Consider the following 24,887-nt stretch of genomic DNA (forward strand, 5'->3'; position numbering starts at 1 on the left):
AACCCCACACTGCATGTATTGTCTCACTCCCTCTAGCAACCTAACAGGCATCTGATCAAGAGAAAAGAGAGCAAACAAACTGGTGATAATTGAGAACAGGGACAGAGGTAAAGCAGAAACATGATTAGAGTACAGGGATTTGTCGAAGAAAAATGGAACAATTGTGCAACACCAATTTTGCCCCATTGGGAGAATAAATAAACACTTTGCATTTGTTCTAGACATTTATTAATAAGTCATATTACATCCATCCTGTAAGTACACAATACAGGGAATATAACTTGCTAGTACAAAAAACACATGCCTGTGGGACTGATATGTACTCAGTCATTTTACAAAATGCAAAAAAAAACACTTCTAGTTTAGTAAGAGATGATCAGCATAACACTGCTAGTTTTAAAATCCAATTCAGAATGTCTGGAATATATGATACAAAAACAAACCTAGTCTAAACAGATTCTTGTATATAAACTGTACTCCAATCAACATTACAAGTATCCCATTGAAGGCACATGGTAACAGCTCTGTATCACTTATGTATTGTCGCCACATAATCATCATTGTAGCTTCACAAAAGAGAAACAAGGTACATTTTTCTTATGCAGAATTACAGTGTCATCAGATTATTTCTACTCCTTATATATTTATAGCTAAAACACTCTTGCGGCCAGCTCTATTTCAGCAGACTAAGTTATCAAACAAACCCAGAAAACGTGGGAGGCAGGAGAGAAAAAGGAAATTACACAAATTTAATTTTCTCTGAACTGCTTGAGAAGCTATTCAATATCATCTTCTCGATCATTAATCATTGGCGTATCCATCTCTTAGGTGGCCCAAGGATTCTATCATGTCAACCCAGCAACAGCCCCATAATAGGCTGTGTACTACTCCGTGTCTATCATATACTGGTGGCTTTGTGCTGTTTGAATATTGTGGCTTTGCTGTATGAAAGTGGGTGTTCTTGGTTGTGTTGTCCCTGGAAGGAGGGAGAATTGGATACTTTGCCCAGTCATCATTAACCGTACAATACGAGAAGCTCAACATAAACTTAACAAATGACCTACAAGGCGTACACCCAACCAACGCACAAACAGACTGGGGTGATTTATCACAGTAGACGGGCGATGCCAGTGATCAAAGGATGGAATAGCAAACACAGTAATCGTGGCATAATTTAACATACATGCCTGCTCTGTCCTTATTTACCATGGTCAATCAACAGGGAATATTATCACTGCAGCACCATGGTAAGTGCTACAATGAAAAGATGATCAAAACATTATTGGCCTAAATAAGAAACAGCTGCTACTGCGTCTAAGCATTTAGGCACTGACTGGGACACTGTTGCTGATGGAGCCATCAGATTCCCTCTCCGTTAATGATCCCAAAAAAATGATTGAAATGATGGTCTTTGATTAATTGAATTGCTACAAAATAGGGCAATTCAATCAATTCTATTATCCTTCCAAGAAAATTCACAATCCTCCGATGATGCTAACTGACATGAAGTACGCTTACCATGGGCCTCTGCCACAGTTACAGCACATGGAGCTTTCTGTCAGGGGAGGAAACTGCATGTGTGGAGAAGACTAGAGATACTCAATTGCTACAGAAATGCTTGGTTTAATGTGCTGCCAAAAAAAATCTCAGTTATGTTGCAGTCTCCAGCAACGTGAACGGTGTTTGCAGTTTATGATCTGTTGCTATGGAAAGCACAGTATACATGTTGTTATCCAGACAAATTAACCAGGGCTTTGCTATGGTGCTGGAACAAGGGTTACATATCTAGGATGCAGGAAGATGGGAGAACCAAAGTGACGAGATTCTGAAGGTTATGCTCGAGTGACATCTGCCCACGGGCCAAAGCGAGTAACTGCAACACGTTGTGCCGTGCACCAGCCCATTGCCCTGACTGGGGGCTAGAACACAAGGTCACAAAGCCACCACCTACAAACACCTCCATCTCAACTACCACATAACCTCCAGTCCTGATAGGTCTATAGGATTTAGCAAGCACATTCCTCATAACAGACAACATAACATTTATCAAATACTTACAAAAGTGTCCGTGCACTCCTGAAACTGGCAACTTGCTGTAACAGCATGGCCCACCTAGACTATGCAGGCTGCCCTAGTGTGTGACAAATTGCAATTCTTTCCCTGGACACTGCCCAGCCTGAAAAAGGAAAATTCAGTGATTTGTATTGAGGGGTGCCTTCAGTTAAAGTGAAGAATATCTACATGCCTCGTTATACATTGCTGTCATCCTGACTCAAACACTGCACAGGGCCGACAATTCAGTTGCGGACAGCAGCTGGAGTCAGTGGACCCAAAACACAAAAATTACTAATAATCAATCATAGAAACTATCATAGAATCATAATGCACTGTAGATACACACTGTCTAAAGGATAACTCATATTAATCGAACTAGAGGATCAATAGGTTATCCAAGTACGAGAGCTGCCAAATCTACAGATGTGAATGAGGGCTTCTGGACTGGTCTCAACTGTGGGATATACTAAATATTCCACTACTACAGCATTTTAAGATAGTTAAATAATTAAGACACAGACAATTATTAAACATGTTTAAAAAGTTGCTTTTAATTACATGGAAACAAACTAAAGGTAATTTCTCAGGAGGTCATGAACACTACCATCTGACTTCATTACTCTCCTTTTCCCCAACATCCACAGTATAAAAATATTCAACAGTTTACATTACATCATCTACTTCAGGTTTCTACTGTTTATAAGCCATTATAGACCAAAACAAAGGCTTCTCTCAAGTAGCTTTGCAATCATCAGGGTCTGTACATAGTAGAACAACCCACAAAAGAGTTAATAAATTTCTAAGCAATCACATGATCAACATAACACATTTGTTTGCATGGAGACTTGAAGCACGCACCTGGGAGATTTACAAAGTTCTACTAAACCTGCACACATCACAAGTGGAGCCCAGGAAGCAAGCAGTTTAAGGTTTAACAAAGTGAAGGGTTCAGATATAGCATATAAAATGATTCAAACATCTCGTACTCAAATGCCTGTGCCTTCCCATCCGACTACTAATTACTGTACATGTTAAGAATTAATGAGCTTTAGTGCATTAAAGCACTTTTTCCTTTGTCAAAAGCATTTGAAGTAAAACACTCCCAGTTTACATAAGCAATGTACCACTTTACCTTTTGGTACCAGAGCCATCCACCGCTCCTGCAATTTGCAGTATAGTAGCCTTCAAATATAGTTTTAATTGTCTATTGTGATGTCCTGTAGCTTTGGTGACTGCCAAGTAGATGTTCTCTTATCTCACTCTGAGATGAGGCAAATCATTCTTGGAGCTTTTGGCTGTGAAGCATTTAAAGGTATCAGATTTAATGGAAGTAGTGACGTAGGACCCCAGACTATTATTTGCTTGCTCTGGTAAACTGTATGACATCAAAAGGACAATCCCACCCGCCACCCTGAAAGAGAAGGCAGGCTATTGAGGGGCAGAAAATAAAGGGGCTGAGACAGAGTGTCAAAAGAAAAATGAAATACTTGTGCTGAACAGGCAATCCAATCACTTGGTTGTGAGGAGTGAATAGTCCATTGGTGTATCAGAAGAGATCTGTACCCTGCTCATTGTACAATGCTGCCTCCAATGACATGCTTGCCATCAACATTTTCATTAGTGTTGCTGAGCACAGACACAGTCTCTTCTGGAGTACGCCAAGGTGCTGTTGACAGCCTCCTCGAAATAAACTTCCAACTGGTTCAGAATTTCTTTTGTAGGGACCCTCAATGGTCGGCAGAGGACTTACAACAAATATTTGTTGCACAGATTTCACGTTGACATTGTGATCAATCCACGGGAGAGTGGGAAACGTACACAAATTTGGCCAATTGTATTCAGCAGGTTGGAAACAGCCTTTAATGAACCTTATAATTATATCATAAATGGAGCACATGCTCCTGGGTCATTCAAGAAGACTTAGACTGAGTGATTCATATTCCCCAAGTAACGTTTCTTGACACTTTTTATCCTACCGAGAAGTTGCTACCAGGCCAAGCTGGTAACTGTGTACCAACCAATAATTTAAGTTGGCAATGGAAGACCAAACAATGATCCAGAATGAAGGAGATAATGTGGGGCAAATCAATACCAACCCATGAACTGAGCCATTGGGTCCACCCAATGATCCAATTTGTGCCAATTGTAACTGCCAATGAATAACAGAATACTAACCAGTGAAACAAGTCACAGCAATGCTGTATCAACAACGAACCAAACCAGTTGTGCAAGGTCATTTTATATAAATGTAGTTGCCAATGCAGCACCAATATCCAATATGGTACCAAACATGGTACATCATATCAAAGATATCAAAGCGTTATCTCTATACCAGCTAACGATCCAAGAAATAGCATTGCTTAAACCAATGGCCAAAGTGGATACTCTGGGTTCAATCAACAAACTAAGCTAGTCGTGCAGTACCAACTAATGTAGTATCAGGCAACACATTTTCTGATGCTGTAGTAGAAGATAGGAGATTCAAGGGTAAGGGGAGGGAGAGGGAGTGAAGTGTTGGTGGCTGTGTTCAGTACATCTAAACTATTCTCCATGTAAGACTTTCATACAAATCTGGTTAGCTTTTTCAAAAAATTCTATCAAAAAATCCAATATCCTTTTTTTTCTGTAATACTATTTGATGATCGTCACTATAATGGACATACATATTTGTTAAACAGCAGATCCGAGTGACAAGGTCATTCAGGAAAACCCATTGAACCTTGACCTGTGAACAACTTGGTTCTGACAAATTACAGTCCCACGAAATTCTACTTTTAACAATAGACTTCATTAACTATTTAATTCTAAACTAATTTATTTCTCTTTATATGCCACAGTAAATAAAGAAGTGCAGATTCGATGTGTTGCTAATTTTCATTCTGTTGCAATATTGGTTTTCCCATTTTAGAAAAAAATTAAAAACAATACTCACGCAAAATGGTTATGCAGTTATTAAGAGACTGTGATTGGCTAGCCATATTCTTACCCCTTGGACTTATTTTTGTTATTTTGCATTGATTCAGCAAATCACACTATACATCATCTTGAAAGATATTAAAGCTGGTATCATTCAATACATTTGGAAACAACAGGAATTAAGCTGGAAAGAGTGGAGCAGAGATTTACAATGATGTAGCCATGACTTGAGGGTTTGAGTTATAGGGAAAAATTAGGCAGGCTGAAACTTTATTTCTTGGAGTTTAGGAGATTGAGTAGTGACCTTATACAGGAATAAAAGTATCATGAGGGGCAAAAATGGGGTGAAGGTACAGTCTTTTTTACCAGGGTTGGTGAATCAAGACCTAGCGGGTGTAGGTTTCAGGTGAGAGGGGAAAGCTTTAATAGAAAACAAATGGGGAGTTTTTTTCCCACATTGAGGGCGGTACGCATGTTGAATAAGTTACCAGAGGAAGTGATTGAGGCAGGTACATAGAAACATTTAGAAAGACATTGGTACAAGGTACATGGATAGGATTTGGTTTAAGAGGGATATGGGTCAAACGCAGGCAAATGGGACTAATGTAGATGGGTATCTTAGTCGGCATGGATGAGTTAGGCCAAGGGATAGTTTGGTAAAATGAAGTAACCTAGAACACAAGGAGGAAATACACTCAAAGGTCTTGACACACTGTAAAACAACTTGAAAATGTTACAATTGTCTGACTGCCAAGTGTGCAAATGAAGCACCACAAATATCAACTGTGAAATTTGCTGCTGCAACATTTCTGCACCTTCTACACGGTACCAAAAGAAAGATGACAGGAACAGATTTTGAGCTAGTAACAAGATTGGGCGGTCGATGGTATTGTGCCAATATACCCACACGAAGAACCAGTTATACAAAACAATCAGATCTCCTGCCAGAAACGGCAGGGTACAATATCCCTTACAGTCAGTACCTATCCAGACCAAGTACTAGAGAGATCAAAACACCAGAAAGTCAGCCTGCCGATATAAATAGGGATCAGTATTCAGCCAGAGTTAGTTCCAGTACTAAACTGCGTGAGCTATTTTTCCAAAAAATCACCACAGTTGCTGATCACACAGGGTCACTTGGATAAGGGAGGACAGAGATAGTGTGAGTACCTCTGAATGCACTAAATCAGCTCATTAATGATAGCTAACACTAAGATTGAAAATATGGCAAGCAATGAGAGGATTGCAAGAGTTCAGAACAACACAAATCAAAGTGTAGTTATTTGACGCAAATAAGTGCTGTGACATGCTTTGAAATGACTATCAAAACACAATCAAAGGCACAATCTTGACCCGTGGGCAGGAACACAAGAATCTGGGATATTTGAAGGTGGCAGGATATTCCGGGAAGCCAAATTTTATGCTGTCTTTATTACGAATATAAAGTCATGCTGAACCTTGACAAACCACTCTGAGATCTCATGGATCATCATATTAACTTCCTGTCACTGTCCTTTACGATTGTCTAGGCCTCAGTGAAAGTGTTGATGTGATTTATCACAATGATAGCAGGAATGAGAGATTTTATTTTTGTGGAGGTGGCAGAGCTAAAATGGTTCCCCTTACAACCGAGAAAGGTGAGAACAGATGTGGCAGATATTCACAATCATGAAGGATTTGACAACCTTGTTTTGATTTGATTTTGGACCAATTTGATTTTGCTGGATAACACAGGGGATCTTCTCTGCTTTTGTGCACAGTAATAACAAATAGATACTATGGAAGTATAGTGAAGAATGAATATTCAGGCAAACACCAGATGGTGCTGCAGAGCAATGGATATTTACTCGTTTTGTGTAACATAACATAGTGTGCTGCAATATCCCATGAACACTCTTCAAAGCTTTCAGTGTAGAATGGAAGGGGCGAGGGGTGGAGTGGAGAAACTAGACAAACTAAATAACAGTCCGATCATATAATAAATAATCAGTCTGAAGAAGGGTTTCGGCCCGAAACGTTGCCTATTTCCTTCGCTCCATAGATGCTGCCTCACCCGCTGAGTTTCTCCAGCATTTTTGTCTACCTCCAAACTAAATAACAAATGGATACAGCGTTGTCAAAATGCTCAGAAGTCTAGGAAAAAAAACACTACAGATGCTGGAAATCTAAAAGAGCAGAAAATGCTGGAAATAGTCAGCAGAGCTGGTCACATTTGTGGATCGGTTTCCCTTCCCACAGATGCAGCCTGAGCTGCTGAATATTTCCAGCATTTTCTGTTTTAGTTTTGTGCTCATCTGGTCCGTCAGTATTTATGGGAAACAATTAACAACTTGAAAAGTGAACTGTTTCTCTCTTCACAGATATTGCGAATACCTCATCTCCCATTCATACCAAATGTATGTAATTATTCTTGACCATGCTATCTTTTACACAACAAACCACAACCTCTCTAAATGTTTAAAGTCGTCTCTTGGACTTCAATCAAGTGGTTATTCTTTACATTTAAGCCAGTTACTCAACCAGAGAGCAGGTGGATATCTCTGCCAAGTGCAAGGCCATCCTCATCCATGTTCATGCACTGCCATTTCCTAATGCCTGACAGTGAGTGGGTGGTAAGTATGTGAAATCTGATTTCCTTCCTTCCTGGATTAAAGAAAGGAAACTGTGTTCAGCACTTCTACTGCATCTTTAGGTGAGATAACCCACCAGGCTGAGATCAAATGCAGAATCAACCTGCTTTGACAGCTCCATGAAGCATCAAGTGACATCTTAAACCAATGAAAACATCATGGGCCCTGTCTAAGGCTTCTATAAAAAATAAAAAATATTGCAGGATTTAAAAGAGGGGAGGGAAGGTTTTCATTTTTAAAAAGCCACAATTTATTGACTCAAGAGGTTAGACTCCTCCAACAAACCGTGGTCAACACATGCACTCCATGACTCCTTCTGTGGACTGAGTGAAGAGGCAGAATCCTGATCAAAAAGATCAGCCAACAGTTTCTCCAATAGCCTTAGACGCCAAACTCCACACAATTTCCAGATATTAAAAATATAAAGTGTACACAGAAGAGCTACAAGAGGTGAAACTAAACTCCTACAATATCATTTTTAGTAGCCACGCCCAGCTCCTGGACAAACAGTATATGGAGGTACTGAACGGGGCAAAAAAAAAAAACACATGTACATGGATGGTGCTAAATCTGGGAGGCCAATACTATCAAGAAAAACTGAAGAGACTGGTTGATTGTATTAAGATAAATGCTGAGGGATCAGCTTATCAGACTTTTAAGTCTGAAACAGTGTATTTATTATGTACAGGAGCTATTTTTGCATGCCAGGCAACATCAAAACATGAACTCTAGAGACATGATAGTCATTGGTAAATCTAACAATTTTCAGAAAAACTTCCTTTGCCCAACTTGCTATCAAGTTAGCTGTTGAGTGGAATAGCATAAAAGTACTTTGGAGAAAGCCAAGTACTTGAGGGGATGGGAATAGCTAATATTGTTGGATTTGATGAAGCAAGGCGGCAGGAAGCGCACATGGAATATTCACAGTCACAGACTCACTAGACCAAGTACCCATTTCACAGTGCTGCTAGTTCCATGTTGCAACCTGAACTTGCAAACAAAATTTAATATTTCACAATTTATTGATTATTGACTAAAAAATTGGCCAAAAAAAAAAGAATCAATTCTAAAAGCAGAATTCCATCATGCTATGATGTCCAAGAAGTTTTCATACCATTGAAGCAGTTAAAATATTCCCATGGTCAGATTTCATTTGTTTTTGCAATGCCAACCTTGTCCTTGCTTGCTGTCCATGCCCAAGAAGTTGCTACAACCTACTAAGCTCCAGCCTTGGCGAGAGAAGCCTAATAGTTGCCACTTTACTGCCGTCCAGTTTAATGCAAGTCGCTTGGCAAAGCTCAGGATCAAACTCAACTGACAGATGCTATAATCTGCTATTTTATTTTAGTCCAGAAGAAAGCACTGTCTACAAAGTCCTTATACAAATGGGGATGAAAAAAGACAAAATTTTATAAAATCTTCAACATCAAACAAAAAGATTATTAATCCAGGGAAATAAATCTATACGTAACAGTAATCCACAATTAGCACCCAATACTTCATTATTTTAAGGCAACTAACGCTTTGTGAAGTTACCTCAACTTTTCATCAGCTACTTCCTCATTTGTGTCATTGTAGATGCTTAATTTGTAACCTTTTTAAATATCCAACTCATGTAATTTAATGCTTTATAACTGATATAGCATCTGCAAATTACCAGCTGCCAAATGCTTAATGGGGGGTGAGAAATTGCCCCTTTGTACTATGCTTTATCTTGGATTCAGCAAAACCTAAATAACCTTCAATAAGACTAGATCACAGCATGGGTTCACGATTAGTTTGGTAACATCAATGCTCATACAAAAGTACAATAAATGTTTAAGATGGCTTTTCTGACTAAATGTATGATTTATGTTATTCCTATCCATATATGTAACTATTTTTGAGAAAATGTATAATAATGTTCATCTATGATTTTATTTTTTGTTAACCTGGTATCTCCTTTAACAAAAGGAATCTAATATAGTAATCATAATGTAAAAAAATTACAGAACAAAAACCTGAAATAAAAACAGAAAATGCTGGAAATACTCAGTAAACCGAGCAGCATCTGTGGAAAGAGTAGCAGATATAACGCTTTGGGCTGATAACCTTTCTTTGGAATTCTCTTTTCCTCCTATCCCATTATACTAATGCCATCTGTGTGGAGTTTGCAATGTTCTCCCTGTTTTCTCAGGGGCTCCAGTTTCCTTCCACATCCAAAAGACGTACGCGTTTGTAGGTTAATTAATCTCTGTAAAATTGCCCTATATATGTGTCAGGAGTGGATGAGAAAGTGGGATAATATAGAGCTTGTGTGAATGGGTGATCGATGTTTGGCGTGGACTAGGTGGGCTGAAGAGCCCGTTTCCATGCTGCATCTCCAAACTAAGCAAAACTAAAGCAAATTCTTAAACAATATATACAATCCTCTGACATATTTCTGTTCACTGCTTTCATAACGGATCATGGTTTTTTTCAGTCAATGATTTTCCACTCTGTTCATGAAGGCACTGAGTTTTACACGGCAGTAATTCTCCAGTACGTTAATTTTGTCTATGTGAACCTATACAGCAAGTGGCAGCATTGATCTTAGCTGTGATGTGGAAAACACAGCCAAACTTAATCCTGTGGCCACACAAGCGAATTCAAACAAAATCATTGCACAACAATCAAGATAATGGGCAGTAACCTGGTGTCATTTGGTAGAGCCACTGGAGAGCCAGGAACAGTTCTGATTTTGGGTGCTGCCTATGAGGAATTTACACATTCTCCATGACTGCAGACCTTTCCAGCAGGCCCTATGGTTTCATCCCACACCCCAGAGACCTGCAGGTTGGTAGATTATCTAGCCAGTATAAATTTCCCCTCATGTATAGGCTGCCTGGTAGAATCTAGGGGAAGTAGATGAGAACATGGGGAGAACTTAAAAATGGGATTAGTGTAGAAAAAGTGTAAATGGATGATAGATGAACACGAGCTAGGCTGGCTGTTTCAATACTGCCCTCTCTCTACAACTCTAAAGGTCAGTAGGATATTTATCTATGTTGGGAGAAGAAATACAGTTCATCTTATTCCTTCCCATATTTAACAGCCCTAAGTATTTTCCAAAGGTCACTGAATAAATAATCAGGATCGCTGCAAGGTAATTTATTTCACCTACAATACCAATAGGTTGGGATATGCCTACCAGTTAACAAGTAACTTCAAACCTGGAATATGAACAAGTCTCATTCAAAACATGATAAAATGAATAACATACATAAACAATAAATTAGCCGTTGAAATGTAAACAGACTACATAAATCTCAATTTAAACTTAACATTTATTGGGAAACTATTTCCAGCTTTATGAAGATATCTTGAATCCAGTAACAAATGAAGTATAACATTTAAGTTTTGGACACAAAGAAGAAAGGGAATGAATCAGCTATGTGTGCCCTGCTCTTTTATCTCCAAGGCATGGCTTTAATAGAGATGAAGTTTATCTTTTCCAGCAAGATGAAGAAGCTGTCAACTGAAAAATAATTTGATAACATCTCCAACTAGAGGTATTTCTGGATCACAATATAAGTTCTACTCTAAAGGTAGCTGATAAATAGGAAAAGGATGTATTTTTAAACACATTGTAGTGATATGTCTGACTGGAGGAAGAGTTCCAAACTCACTAGACATCCAAGTAGAAAATTCCTCAGTACAAAGCCTCAAGAATTATAAAAATACATATATATATATATACACACACACACACATACATATATATATACACACACACATAAAACAGAGACAATACTGGATAGATAAGCACATATTACTAAACTATAATATTAATTTAAATGGGAAAGTAGAAATTAATTCCTATAATGTTAATTTAAATGGGAAAGTAAAAATAGCAAAATAATTTTCATCCTATCTAAATAAAATCACAGAAACACTCATGAAAAAGGTAAGATCGAGATTCAGCCATACCTGCAGTCAGATGGGGAACTACATTTGGGCCTGGATTTCTTTAAGTATACAAGTAGTCTCCTGCATCGAAAACCATCTGTGAACCCTCTGCCCAATCAGTTTTAGAAATTGTTCGAGACTGAAAGACAGCTTAAGTATATTTGCAATGATCAATTTTGTAAACATTGTGTTTCTTTATTTTTTATCTCTTGATTTCTCCTCACGAGCTACTTAAAGAGCCCGCTCCGTTATTCCCCCAGGATTATTTACCGCCCTAAATCCTCCCTCTTTCAGGTGCTACAGCGTTTACTGTAACTGTTAGCTTCAAGGCTCCATATTTAGCCAAATGGAAACAGCACTTAGTTATGGCCAACTATTCACATTTACTTTCTTCCCCTTCCTGCCCATATACATGAGCAGCCAATCTAAACACAACTGACAAGCAACTCCATAACATAATGACAAATCCTCTGTTTGGAACCATCAAACTGGATTTTAGAATGAATACCACCCAAACAATTCAGTTTGTAGGTTAATTTTAAGGCAAGGCCAAATTTGTACTGTTAATACCATTTATTATTATTCTACTGTCAAGAGAATGGATGGTCTCACATTAGCCAAATAAACACCTAATTTTATCGTGTTACTAAGTAACAGTCATTTCTTTGCACTGCATCTTTTTGCTCTGGTACACTCAAACAGGCGCCTCAGAGTTTAAACAGTTTTTAGATAAACCATACAGGCTGAAGACATGTTACAGAAGATTCAGGACAGAGGCATCAATTATATTCATTTCATTTTTCCTTTCTTACCAAAGTATCACATTATTTCTAATAAATCATTTAGCACAATTTCATCCCTTTGTCAATCAATAAATTATCAATGAACTCCTAAAGCTCCATTTGTCATATCTGTGACAAAATGAAAATCTGGTGTAATCTGGTTCTCGAGGACTTTGAAGACTCACTTATGTTTATTGATCCTTTTCCCCTCTCAAACACTTTTATTCAATACATTTCAAAGTTTGCATTACCAAACGTCAGGCTTCCCATTACTGAGACAGAAAGCTCTAGTTTCCATCCTAGCTTCTTTTTTTTTTTTTAACCAATTACTTTGATTATTATAACATTTCCAACAGAATGCTTTCATCCCCTCGAAATTCACAGTCATTTACTACTCTGAAGAGATGACTGGCAGCCTGCTGGTGTCTGGTATCAAAAGAGATCACCACAGTGGTAAAAATGCACAGGAAAATGACGCAAGAATGAAATCTCAGGTAATTTAAAACGGTTTCATTAAAAACTGAATTAGAACAAAGAGATTTTGTGCGTTAAAACACTTCAGTGAAAATTTGCACTGATATGCTCAAAAGGGATTACATTTCTAAAAGCCTGGACCTTAGATCATTGTAGCATGATGGTGAAAGATCACAAGTTCTCTCTGCCTCAGTAGTAATGACTATAATGACTGCTTTCATTTTGAAAAGTTGAGAGCATACTCTGTAGTTAAGTCAGCATAATTCTGGCTTTTTGTGTGGATGCACTTGTAAATACATTTACAAATATTTTCTCTTCTCATCTAAATACATTTTTCCACAACTTAGCCACAAATACCAAATTGGATACAGACACGTGGCAATCTGTTGAAAACCCTGCCAGAGATGTTTGGATTTTGAGAATTAGTTTTAAAATATAAAGAAACTGTAGTAGACTATCCTTAAGCAAAATACTGAAGATGTTGAAAATCTGAAATAAAAACAAGAAATTATGGAAACACTGAATGAATAAGGCAATATCCACAGACACAGAAAAAAGAGTTAAAGCCTCCGGATAAATACCTTTTATCAGACCAAAACATTAACTTCGGTTTTTTTTCTCTCTGCACAAATGCTGCCCAATGAGAATAAACTTGTAATAGACCGTCTCTTACTATACAGGCTAATCCATGGCTGACTCTGATTTTTTTACTCTCCAATGATTAGAGCATTCAAATAATTCTGCTTGTTGTGCACCTAAGTCTTTGCAAAGGGGGATCCCAACAACAATCCATTGCTTCAGCGAGTGATGCTCCTTCTGGGATTTGAAATTACAATTACTTTTTTTAAATAATCACTGTTTATTAGTAAAACTATTTTAAAACTTATCTAATTCATTCCATAATGTCCTTTTTAAATTTGAAAAATGACATTATTGTGTAATTAGCTTATTTTGAACAAATTTCATTGGACAGACACTTACTAGCTGGCATAGGAGTATATCACTGTAATATTCTGATTAGAAGCAGTCAAATGGAAAATTCAGCTACAGGAGCCAACCCCCAATTCACATATTGGATGTGGTTCAAATACACCTGCTGCGTCCAAGATTTGGGACAACTGATACCTACTGCGCAAGGAATCATCTTTTGCCCAAGGCAATATTCTGAAGTATAAAATATCAGATGGCCATGATGGTACAGACCACAATGCCTGCAAGTTTCATCCCACCCCAAGCCACATTCTTTTGTTTTGGATGTCTTATTAAAAAAAACTTGTGGTCATTCCGATCACTGCCTCCCAGCTTTGATCATGTTTTGTACTTTGCGGAGCCTCCCCTAAACAAGATCTGACTTTTGGTCAGCGGAGATATCAATGCTCTGCTTGGGTTCTTGATCTGGACAAGGACCAGGATCAGGATCAGGATCTACCAAAGTTGCGCCGAATGCATTCTGCACAATCTGAAATCCAAATGACTCCAAGAGAGACATGTTCTGATGGGGTGAAAAGGGTGAGCTTAGGCTAGTGGACAAGTCATTCAGTTGCCCCTCGCTGGGTTTGACATGGGCCTTCAACATATGCTTATTCAGGTAGGACTTTGATTTAAACACAGAGCCGCAGTCTGGGCAGGTGTACTTCTTCGGTTCTGCATATAGTTCAGCGTTGGATTCGACTTTAACTTTTCCATTGTTAAGGTCACACTGAAAGGACTCATCCTGGTCATGTTTCAAGGGAGACTTGAGGTCACTGATATCTGAGAGATCTCCAAAGGAGTCAGAGTTATCCTGCGAGTCCTGATGCGGGCACTTCATCCCATCCATCTCACCATCTGCAGAAACAAGGAATACAAAAATGTTACAGCTTGCCATGGTAGGAAATTCACAAATAAATCAAAGGCTCTACCACCACTTTGCACTATTACACTGCACTGACTTTCCAGATGTGACAATAGACTGGAAAGCATTCTTCATTTCAAGCATTTTCTTTCCCAATCAAAGCTATTCCATTCATTGACACAAATTACCTGTTAATACAAAGTATTTAAATCAAGTAATGGAACTACAAGATATGAATTTGCTTGTAGGGTCTAAACAATAAGAATTTCCTGGGATAATAATTTTCTAGTACTTGTTTGTGATAGAACCTAGAAAGCTCTTGACCACTAGCCCGACTGGGCATCAACCAAGCACTCTCTGAAAACGGAATAAGCAATTATGATGGCAAAATGTCACACAATTGGGCACTTTTAAGTTTCCAATTTCACCCAGACACCCAAATAAGATAAAAGGCAGAGGCCACAAGGGGAGAGCAAAGCTAAAGACAAAGCTGAGTGGACACCACTCACATCTGTGCTTTTGGCAGAGCAACTCGGGAATCTACAAGGAAAATCTAATGGAGATGAATATAATAGATTTCAGAATCCAGGAAACATGTTTCCTATATTCACTCTCAAATGAAAATTGCAAATAGTAAAATTTAAAGCAATTTTAATAAAATAGTTAAACTAAACAGAAAATGTGAATAAAACAAGGGAGTAACAGTTGTGAATGGATATCTTTTTGAAATAAGATTCACTGAATTTTCCAGTGTTTGTATCAAAATGTCATCATTAAATAACATTACTGAAGAACTTGTTCCAATATACTGTAGGAAGCCTTGGTGAGCGTCAACAACATAACCTGACACAACCCAACTTAAATAAATATGATTTTTAACACCAATAATAAAATGTAATAACATAATTCCATCAAAAGTCATCAGCAAAGGACAGTTTCATGTGATGATAGTTTCATAATTTTTATGTTGCAGATTGGCTGGTCTGTTTAGATAGTTCTTTCTTTCTTAGAGTAGTATGTATATGTATGTTGTATATATATTATTATATACAGAGTATATATATATATATGTGTGTGTGTGTGTGTGTGTGTGTGTGTGTGTGTGTGTGTGTGTGTGTGTGTGTGTGTGTGTGTGTGTGTGTGTGTGTGTGTGTGTGTGTGTGTGTGTGTGTGTGTGTGTGTGTGTGTGTGAAAGAACAAATTAATGTGTATTTCCCTTCTTCCAGAGAACAGTAAAAGATCATGAAAATGTTTGACATATGGTTGGTAAACAAGCACATGCTTAAACCCACCTCCACAAGCTAATACATCAGGGTGGCATAATTGAGAAGTGAATACAAAGTTATACGCATCCCGGACCTTAAATCTAAAAGTAGTGAAAAGTACTTTCATTGTCAACAAAATGCAATTACTTCTGCCTGGAACAGGGAGAGGAGAACTTTGAACTGAAGAACTTTTAGTTTCTTTGATTTTTCACAGGAAATGGATTTAAATTATGCTTTGTGTTTATTTAGTACAGGACCAATATTGTACTAAAGAGATATTCTATCTTCTGCTGTATTCTTCCATAATATTAATTCAAGTTAATTTTTTCACTCGCTCCAGATATTGCTGTGTATTTTTCTTTTGGCTTCAGTTCTCTGCTATAGCTCCGAGCTGCATTTTAGAACTTTTAGAAGCCACTTCATTTTTTTTTTGTATAATTGCTCTCAATTGAAATAGATAGCTTCATTAACACAGCAACCTTGGCCTCATTCTATCAGATATTTCCTTTGGCTTATCCATCCCTCTCTCTCATACCTCTGCATTTTAAAATTTATCATCTCACTATTCCAGATTTGGTGAAGGGGTTTTGACCTGAAACACTAATTTTGTTTCTTTCTTCCAATGCAACCAGATTTTCTGTTTTCAGCATTTAGTTTTCATTTCATATCTCAAGCATCTGCAATTTTTTTGATTTCCAATCACTGAACTCTTTGTCTGAGCTCAGATAGCAATGTTTATCAATTTCCTCTTCTTCTACCACCACACCCTGCTATTATGTTATACATTTTACATAATGAGCCCTGCACATTCTTCCAAAATAATTGTAACGCTGATCAATTTTGAGTCCTTTTTAACCTCTTTGTTTGTGCAGACTTCAAAAACTGTGACTAGTTGGGATTAGTTATGTCGACCTTTCAGAAGACTTCAGGGTTACATGGCTGTGATTCGTCACAACAGAGGAAAGATTGGTTATTAATAATATGAAAATAAATTGATAACATCATCTCCTTCAACACTGTTATACCACATCAGGTCAAATTAGGATTTACAACAGGGTTTCTGTCATTCAACTACTTCTGCATGGTTCTGCCCACTCACACAATATAAAAAATGATGGCAGTTAGCTTGCCTTGTAACGAGCGTGTTCTGTCAAAGTGAAAAGCCATCTCCCCGCTCTGTGTTTGCTTGTGAATCATGATCTGAGTCTGGGGCTTGCACCGCCTGTCACAAGGGTCAGAAGTGTGCGAGGTGGGAAGAGGGACACCATGGTGGGTTTTAATATGGACCCTTAAGTAGGAAGCAGTAGAAAAACCTGAGGAAAAAGACAGAAGAGATTCTGTCACTCCATCAGATGAAATCTCAGCACCCCAGACTTCTGAACATCAGAGGTTAAAATATTCCAGAATTCCACGATTAAAATATTTATTTTCTAATGGGGATATTTTACATTCAATACATTTTCTTCTCAGCTGCTTATCCAAATATATACAATACTTGATGTTAGGCAGTCTCCTTCATCTGGAGGTGATGCAACTTTAATCACTAGTTTTATATAACACATTAGTATCAGGGTATGTTACAGGAATAAAAACATACTTGCATCATTATACTTGTTTTGTGATTCTCATGTTCTCAAGCAGGTCCAGAGAATGTTGCCACAAGTAGGAGACCCATAACCAGTACAATTTCTGCAGTTCCAAATTTTCATATTGACAACTCGTTCAGAAGAACAGATTTGAAAACAGTAAAAGTATGTTCTTAAAATGATCGTAAAAATTCTACTTTCAATCGTAAACTCAGAACTGCAGGGATGGGCTGTTTTCCAATGCATCCACCTCAGTTCAGGCTTGCAGCCTTTATTCAATACTGTGTAGAAACTAGGCCTTGGTTTGAAGCAGCGCCTTCATTTAGAACTGGGTTGCACGATAGGGATAAATTAATGCTGAAACTCCATGGTCCCAAAATAATATCAACCAAATGTATTCTTTCTTTACTTCGTGGAGCTAGATGAATCAGTTTAACAGAGTCTGTGAAAAATACTGGCTGATCTGGCCTCCCCTGAAATAGGGTACAGAACATTAACAACCAGCTACTAGGGGTTAAAAGGTACAGGTCTGGGATTTCAGATTGCATGACAATAAACCCAACTGGGATTTGCACTTAGCTAGGCGGTAGTTGTGTGGAGGAAGAGAGGAATGCCATGTGAAGGAGATCTATCTGTGGATATCGCTAAACTGGACTGCCATGAAATTCTGAGAACACAAGTAAGAAAGGAATAAGACAAACGTAATGAAACACAAGTGGACAATAATGTGCAGTGTTAATGTAGAGTATATAAAATTAATGTTTGAAGTGCCTCTTCTAAAAGAAAACCCTGCCGCCATAGCTGTTAGAGGGCCCAGAGTCAGTCAGCAATCATCAACAGGAAACATTAATACGCAAACAGAGAGCTGGCAGAACAACCTGCCATCTGGAGGAGCAAAGCAGAAAGTTAACGAAAAGTATGTTGAATGATTGTAATCACCATTCTCAGCACATCTTGCAGCCCAGCTGAGTAACTCTCACTACTGAGGAAATGTGACAGTGTAATCAATCACATAACTACAACATACATGTGCTTAGTTAACAGATCTTAGAAATCAGGTATATCCATGTTGTCAAGATGGTGCAACAGCAGAGGCTACAAGTGACTATAACAATATATTTTCAGCTCTCAACTTCAGCCAGGAAGGCATGAAGACTATAAATGATCAGTAATTGATTTCTGCTCCTATGCTGATGAACTAGATTATTTATCTCTCAATGACATGAACATTAATTTGAATAAGGAAACATGGTCCATGGATTAGAGAATGCAAGGTACACAAAAATGCTGGAGAAACTCAGCATCTATGGAGCGAAGGAAATAGGCAACGTTTCGGGCCGAAACCCTTCTTCAGACTGTATGTAGAGAATGTAATATACATTTATTTCATACTATCAGAATAATGCTCAGGGAAAAAAGTCCCAGCCTATCCAGCCTATCTTTATAACTCAAACCCTCCAGACCCAGTAACATCCCTGTAAATATTTATTTCACCCTTTCCAGTTTATTGACATCCTTCCTGTAGCAAGGCAACCAGAACAGATTTTCATTACTCCAAATGTGACTTTATCAATGCTTTGTAGAGATGCAATTTGATGCCAGAAATTTATACACAATACTCTGACGGATGAAGGCAAGCATGCCAAATGCCTTCCACTTCATCCTGTCTAACTGTGTCACCATATTCATGGAACTATGTACCTGCAACCATAAACATTGCTCAGGTCCATATTATTTACTGTGCAGGTCCTGCTCTGGTTTGTCTTACCAAATACCTTTGTATTTATCGGAATTAAACTCTTGTCACTGCTCACCCCAGCGACCCACTTAATCAAGATCCCATTGTAATCTTTGATAATCGTCTTCATTATCTACTGCACCACCAATTTTAGTGTCATGCATAAATTTACTAACCCCGTTACTTGCAATCTCATCCAAATCATTGATATAAATAACAAAAGGTAGACAAATCACAGATCCTCTTGGCAGAACATTTGTTCCAGACGTCCTGTTCAATAATAACTATACAACTGTAAAATCAAAAGATTGTGGGTTGTGACACAACCACCCGCTTAGTTAACTGGTTTGGATCTTCGCACTGCAGTATGTAAACAATTGATTACTATACAAATGCCATAATTGTGACATCTTCAAGAAGTGGATAAATCCAAATGGCATGGAATTGTCTTCCTCAACTGTCTTCTCTGTTACTCTCTGAATCACAATGTGAGTTGTGTCGGAAATAAACAAACACAAAGAGTGGGAGAGGATAAGGGAAACCATTATGATGGGGGAGCCAGGAGGCGTGGGAGGAACAGCTGCCAGCTGGTGTAGGCAAGTGAGTGAGACTGAGCTCTCTCAGCTCTACTTGCTCAACTCAGTCATTAATTGTTGAAGCTTGGGGTTGGAATGGTGAGTAAAGGGATGTAAAAATGGCCCACTCCCACCTAGCATAAGATGTATGCGGCCCCGCAGCAGCTGTCAAATCCATCCCCATCCACCCTGCTAATTTCCCAAACACTCATTTGTATGTGTGGGCTGTCAACAGGTGGGAAGAACTGCATCTTTCTCAAATTTGCATGTCCTCAGAAAATCGTCTCAATCTTAGGTCTCATACATGATGGCATGCAAGCCGCAATTTTAACCAAACCTTGAAAGCTAGTATAAAGTAAGTGACCACTTTGCCAAGCACTTGCGCTCTACCCACCATGCCTCTTGGAGCTCCCCATTGCTCAGGGCCGGATTTACCTATAAGCTAGACAAGCTTAAGCTTAGGGCCTCGAGGTCTAGGGGGGCCTCGCAGAGCCGGATTTACCACTAGGCTTCATAGGCTGAAGCCTAGGGCCTCGAAATCTAGGGGGCCTCCAGCCAAGGCAGGACACCTACCGTTCAACTCTGGGCGGGCCCCCCTCTCTATCTCTCCCTCTCCATCTCCCCCCGCTATCCGTGTCCGGGCCGCCGGGCTCCGCTCGCTCCTCATCCGCCGGCACGGCAGACCGCCTTGCACATGCGCATTGCTGCGGCCTGCACGTCGTCCCCCTGCACATGCTCACAACCACGGCCAGCACATCATCGGCCGCCATGGCTGTCCGGTCGCTGCCTCGCCGCCAGCGCTGAAAACCAACGCGGAGGGGGCCTCACAAGTTAAACAGCTTAGGGCCTCTCTTCATCTAAATCCGGCCCTGCCATTGCTAACCATTTGAATTCCTCTTCCCATTCCCACACTGACATTTCTGTCTTGTCTGTCCCTCTGCCATGGTTAGGCCAACCACATACTAGAGAAACAGCGCCTTATATTCCACCTGGGTACTCTACAACCCAACAGCTTGAATATTGAATTTTCTAATTACAGGTCATCTTTATCCCCTCGTCCTCTTTTCTCTCCATCATACCTATCCAATTCCTCTCACACACCCACATGCACATGTGCACACTCACACGCACCCTTTTTCCAACCAAGCCAACCCAGTTTCGTTCTCCTGCCCCACCTGCCAATCATACAAAATCCTCCCACCATGACCATTATACCTTCTCCTACTGTTCTCATTGGCCCACCATCTCTCCCTTATTTGGTTCTTATCAGATTCCATAATCTGCAAACCTTTGTCATCTCCACATCTCCTCCCAGCTCCTGTCACCATCTCCACCACTCCTACCTTACTCCATCAGCCAATCAACCCTTCCACATCTGAATGCACTTATTGCTTGCCAGCTCGTGTGTCACCTCTCCCTGCCACCTCTTTATACAGGCTATCGCCTTTCTACTCTTTCAATATATGTGAAGAATCATGACCAACAACGAGGGTCAATTTCCCTCTTCAGATGCTGGCAGGGCTTTTGAGATTCTCTCGCAGTTTGTTTTTTGCTCCAAAGTCCAACATCTGCAGGCTTTTATATATCCACCTTTCAATTAAGGCAACTGAAGCACGGTGAAAAACTCAGGCCTTCTTTTCTAAAGGATTTATTAGTTTAGGACCTGTAGTGAAGGTACACAAGAAGATTCATGGGAGAGCATGTCTATCACACAAGGAGAGACTGCATAGCCTAGACCTCTACTTTCCATACCATGTTCTTCCATTAACATGTTCTTCCATCAATACTTATTGATTTCCTGATATCTAATTATCAGTCTATCTTGGTCTTATGACTGACTGAGCGTATAGCCCTTGTACGTACAGAATATCAAGGATTTAGTTCTCTTGCAGAGAAAGAATTTCTTCAAATCTAAGTCCCAAAAATGAACCCTTACTTTGAGACTATTCTACTCACCCCAGCCAGGTGAAATACCAACCCTGCATCACACTATCTGTAACATGTACTCAGCATTTCTCTCACCACAGATATTCAAGTATTTTATTTTAATTTTAGATTACCAGCAACTTCTCTTTTGATAATTCGGCAGTTTTTAAAAAGGTTTACTGTGCTTATTCACTTCTACTGGTGCAGCTTGACCTGAAGAGTAGTTCCAGTGCTTCTGTTTTTTTACTTCAGTCTTCTAGCCATCACAGTTATTGTTTTTGATCTACCCTGTCAAGTCCAATAATGTTGCTGCTTTTCAGCGCCAGAGATCCGGGTTCCATCCTGACAACAGATGCTGTCTGTACGGAGTTTGCACATTCTTCCTTTACTGTGTGGGTTTTCTCCAGGTGCTCCGGTTTCTTCCTACATTCCAAAGACACTTCTGTAAATAGTGTGTGGAATAGGACAAGTGGACGGGTGATTGCTGGTTGGCGCGGATTCAGTGGCCCGAAATGTCTGTTTCCACGCTGCATCTCAAAAACTAATACCAAGTATTTTACATGTTTCAGCAAGATCATCTCCCCTGCAACCGTTGTTGGTACATTTAGTGATTCATATACAAGGACAACTAGATCTTTTTGAACAACAACTCTTTTCAACCCCTCATCATTTAGAAAATACTCCACTCTTTTTTTTAACCAGTGGACGGTTTCACATTTTCCCAGTTAATGTTCCATCCACGTCTTTGTCCATTCACTTGATCTTTCTATATTATCTTGAAGTATTTCTATATTTTCTTCATAATTTAGAGTGCCATCCAGCTTTACATTATTAGCAAATTTAGATATTATACACCATGTTCCCTCGTCAAAATCATTGAAATAGACCACAAACAGCCAGGGCGCATGCAACTCATCCCTCGTTACCACATGCCAACCTAAAAATAACTCTTTATTAACTCCTACTGTTTTCTATCCATTAACAAAATCAACCCATGCCAGTACCTTACTTCCAATCACATGTACTCTAATTTTATTTAACAATGTCTTATATTGCACCGCTAATCAATTACCAATACTTCTGATACCAGAAAACTGTAGATAAAACATACAGAATTGTCCACAACAAGCAAAACAGAAACATCTTGTCTTCAATGAACAAATTGGGAACAACTAAAACCAGGAGCAAAACCAGATTTAGACTGAAATCATTGTTATCATTCCACATGCTACAAAGCTAAAATTATTTTCTGACTAAATAGATACTGGAGTTAAACAAATTAAACTTCAGTGATCAAACAAGCCCCAATTTTCTCTATATTTTACAAAGTGGATTTTGATTAGTTACAAAATTTGTAAATGTTGATTAAACCTTTGCAAAGAAGAATTAAGATTAGGTCTTAATTTAGGAACAAGTTGCTATCACAACTAAAGCAAGTAGACCAATGACAATGTCTAAAGCAATGAAAGGACAGAATTATATAATCTCAACATAGCATTGTGATTGGTTTCCTGGAGTAGACTTATTGACCACTGACAAAACACAAGCTCAATTTGATCATGGCAACTGGGGAATTTAAACAAATAATTAAATATAGCTTAATTTAAAGCTAGTTGCAGTAAAAGTAACTTTGTAGCAAATAAACTACCATAAAAACCCATCAGATTCGCTTATGCATCTAAAGGCAAGAAGTACCACTTTGGACAATAAATACCATGTAAAAATAAATAAAGCAAAACTTTTCCTAACCCAACCCCAGGATATATTTGGAGTTCATGTCCCAATTTGTCTGAAGCACCTGGACATTGGGAGAAAAACTACCAGGGTAATCCTGCAATAATTACATCAGTGAATATATATTTTTTTCCTTGTATATACAAAATCCAATCAAAATATATTAAACATTTTAATGCCATGGCCACATATTTTCAGAACATATTTCCCATTAGTTTTCCCTTCCAATTGTCAATTATTGACTGGAGGTTGCACTTTTCAGTGAGTTTCTACTTTTTGAGTCAATTATCCAACAAACTCTAAATACATAACTGACCATTTGGGTTTAAATGTGACAAATATGTTGCATATGTGAAAATTTGAAACACAACATGCATTTCTGAAACAATTTTGGATAATGGAACACAATCTAATTCCATGAATGTTAACGATGACCTTTCAAACACAAAAGTATATATATTTTTTAAATCTTATTTTAAAATGAAGAATCATTCGCCATTTCTATCATATTGTAAATTCATATGTTTATACTATCTTTTTAAGTAGTTAAGGTACAACAATTCACAAACTAATCAGGTATCTCAAATCAAGATTATTTGCATCTCTACAGCAATAACCTTCAGTTGAAGAAATTTGCACAATTAATCATTTGTGCGCTTTTAACTTTCATTACAAAATTACCTTTATTACAGATGTTGCAGATGTTATTTGGCCCTTCATTGTGCTTTTTGATATGATCGGTCATGTAAGCCGCACGCAAGTATTTCCCGCACACCTGACAGGGAACTTTCTCCTCATGACATGTCAAGTGAGAGCGCAGACGGTCTTTGGTAGCGAAGGAAGCTTCACAAGTCTGGAAAAATACATCAATAACAAGGGAAATGTTCAAACAATTTAAACACCATTATCCACTGAACAGTTTAATTACAAATCAACATTTAGAGATTAAGCAGGCATGATAATTTCCTTTCATGCTGTTGAAAATTCACTACCAACATGGACTGATCCAGGAAATGAAAGTGGCCCCAGCATTATATTAAGCTGCGAAAACAGTTACACCCAAGTTAAGGACATTATTATTTGTTGGTGTTTCTCCACCAAGCTTCTTTTCGGTATCTCCCATAGAAAAATATGAATGTGAGGTTATTGGATGAAGATGGATATGACTTTCTTCAGAGATCTCCATAATAAAATCAAGCTGTAAGCTACATTGCTATATGGACAAAATATGCTTGGAGAAAATAAAACCTTAAATTACCATTTTTTGGACTTTGCAAGATGTTGAAGCACTAACTCACCTGACATTTAAAGGGTCTCTCTGCAGTGTGCACTTGTTTGATGTGGCCATTCAAGTGATCAGGTCTGGAAAAAAAATTGGCATCAGGTGGATACGGAACTGTAAGATCACATGCAGCCTCAAAAAATAGGCAACTGCTGCCAAATGT

At 38.6% G+C, this 24,887-nt stretch overlaps 2 protein-coding genes across 3 annotated transcripts in view; both read right to left on the reverse strand.

Annotated features, from left to right (window-relative positions):
* The window catches only part of mif (macrophage migration inhibitory factor), a 94,703-nt gene that overhangs the window by 31,877 nt on the left and 37,939 nt on the right, over window positions 1–24,887 (reverse strand). The window lies entirely within an intron of this gene.
* patz1 (POZ/BTB and AT hook containing zinc finger 1) overlaps window positions 225–24,887 on the reverse strand; it is a 37,062-nt gene continuing 12,399 nt past the window's right edge. The window contains exons 2-5 of one of the 2 annotated variants that reach the window (XM_055655973.1): window positions 24,741–24,804; window positions 24,124–24,295; window positions 17,014–17,196; window positions 225–14,611 (exon numbers count right to left, since the gene is read on the reverse strand). In XM_055655973.1, the coding sequence (XP_055511948.1) occupies window positions 14,121–14,611; window positions 17,014–17,196; window positions 24,124–24,295; window positions 24,741–24,804 (910 nt within the window). In that variant the 3' untranslated portion in view covers window positions 225–14,120. The remainder of the gene's footprint in view (window positions 14,612–17,013; window positions 17,197–24,123; window positions 24,296–24,740; window positions 24,805–24,887) is intronic. The other variant, XM_055655974.1, reaches the window with a different exon arrangement.

Source organism: Leucoraja erinacea, chromosome 25 (assembly GCF_028641065.1).
Source record: "Leucoraja erinacea ecotype New England chromosome 25, Leri_hhj_1, whole genome shotgun sequence".
NCBI lineage: Eukaryota > Metazoa > Chordata > Chondrichthyes > Rajiformes > Rajidae > Leucoraja > Leucoraja erinaceus.